The sequence below is a fragment of the Cryptosporidium hominis genome (genome assembly GCF_000006425.1).
Source record: "Cryptosporidium hominis TU502 chromosome 4 CHRO014017, whole genome shotgun sequence".
In the NCBI taxonomy this organism is placed as follows: Eukaryota; Apicomplexa; class Conoidasida; order Eucoccidiorida; family Cryptosporidiidae; genus Cryptosporidium; species Cryptosporidium hominis.
This window is the reverse complement of record NW_666619.1, coordinates 1-1,682: the sequence shown is the minus strand read 5'-3', so window position 1 is coordinate 1,682 and position 1,682 is coordinate 1. Positions and strand designations below refer to the sequence as shown.

Here is a 1,682-nt window from a genome sequence, read left to right as displayed (position 1 = left end):
CGCATGAGCGTTTTTCGTTCCACGGGGTATCACAACGCCNACCAACGAAACGCCGAGGCGGCCCCGCACGCCAATGCGACAGAACGGCCCCAGCCACACAGATAGGGCCGTCGCACCACACACAGGACACGGGCGGCCGCCGACCCGCCGCGGACCGACAGGCCGCGCCCCAGCCCCCAACAACGCCAACGACGCGCCAACAACAGCCGAGGGAAAACAGCCCAACGCACACACCGACAAGAAGCGCCCCCAACGGGGGCGCCAGCCACGAAACAGAAACAGAGCCACACAAAACAAAAAGCAGGGCAAAACGAGCAAGCAACCAGGCAAAAACCGGAACACAGAAGGCCAAGCCAAACGGCGAGGGCGAAACACAGCAAAACAAAAGCAGAAAGAAAGAACAAGCGGACGGGCGGCGCCACAGCAAAAAGACAACGAGAAAGAAGGACCAAAAGGAGAGAAAAAGAAAGGGGAGGGGGAGAAAAAAAGGAAGGGGAAGGAGGAAGGAGAAAGAAAAGGAAAGGAAGGAGACACAGAGGAATAGAAGANAAAAAAGAGAGGGCAAAAATCTTATAATCTTTCTCCCAATCAACATACCCAACACAATATTAATCAATTTAATAGCAATATCAATTATTATAATGGTTATTATCATCATTGAACCATTAACCAAAGAAAATGTTTATCGCTATAATTTAACTATTTTAAACAATTCATAATTTCTCTAATATTTGTACAAAAATTACTTTAAATTTGTATAAGTTTATTTTTAATACTAACATTTTTTTTTAATAATTTTCGACCACTTGACACGTAATACCGGTCAGATTGTATACATGCAAAAGACTTCCCCACATGACACGTGTCAATTCAAAACTGTAATATTTTTTTTGTGTACTGAAATGAAAGATAAATAGAAAACATTTTTTTATAAATTTTTTAGTAATATTTTGTTGATTTTAATAGTTTAGGAAAATGAGTCAAATGAATATAACAAGAATTTTAAAAAGAAAATATACCGTAATTATAATATTATTAATAGGGTAAGTAATTGAATTGGTATAACTAAACAAGTAATGAAGAGCTATTTATAATAATTTTTTAGAATAATAATATATAATTTATTCAATGAAGATAATCTAACATTAACAGAAAATATTGTTGGAAGAGCAATTTACATATATACATTATTTAGAAATGTAGTTTCACTCGATAATTATGAAGAAATAGAAAAGTTTAGAAAAGGTGATTGTTCTATTTACAAAAATTTGATCTTTGGTTTTTCAAGTAAGAATGATTTGGGTATTATTGTTGAACACAATATTGGTCATGGAGAAAATAAAGAATGGAACGTTTTAGATGAATATGAATCTTTAGAGATTGAAAATATTATGGGAAATAGGCACTGGATTGAATTTGATGAATTTGGCGAATTAACTGATGGTATTTCAATGGATATGGATAGACAAATAAATAAGGATGATCTTGTTGTCAACTTTATAGTTAGCAAAGAATTATTAGAGAGGAATTATAAATTAAAACAAAATCTTACTAGACCAATAAAATGCTCTACAAAAAAGTTCTGTTCAGACTTATATTTTAATGAGTCGAAAGTCAAGATTATTTATGAAAATGATAATATTTCTACTCACAATATAGATAGCAAAACAGAATCTCCAGGA

At 35.1% G+C, this 1,682-nt stretch overlaps 1 protein-coding gene across 1 annotated transcript; it reads left to right on the top strand.

Annotated features, from left to right (window-relative positions):
• Positions 1-1,391: 1,391 nt before the first annotated feature.
• Positions 1,392-1,682, top strand: Chro.40044 (hypothetical protein; the record flags this gene model as incomplete). Its single annotated transcript, XM_659957.1, has 1 exon — positions 1,392-1,682. A coding segment is annotated over one exon (291 nt), but the record flags the coding sequence as incomplete, so codon positions are not given.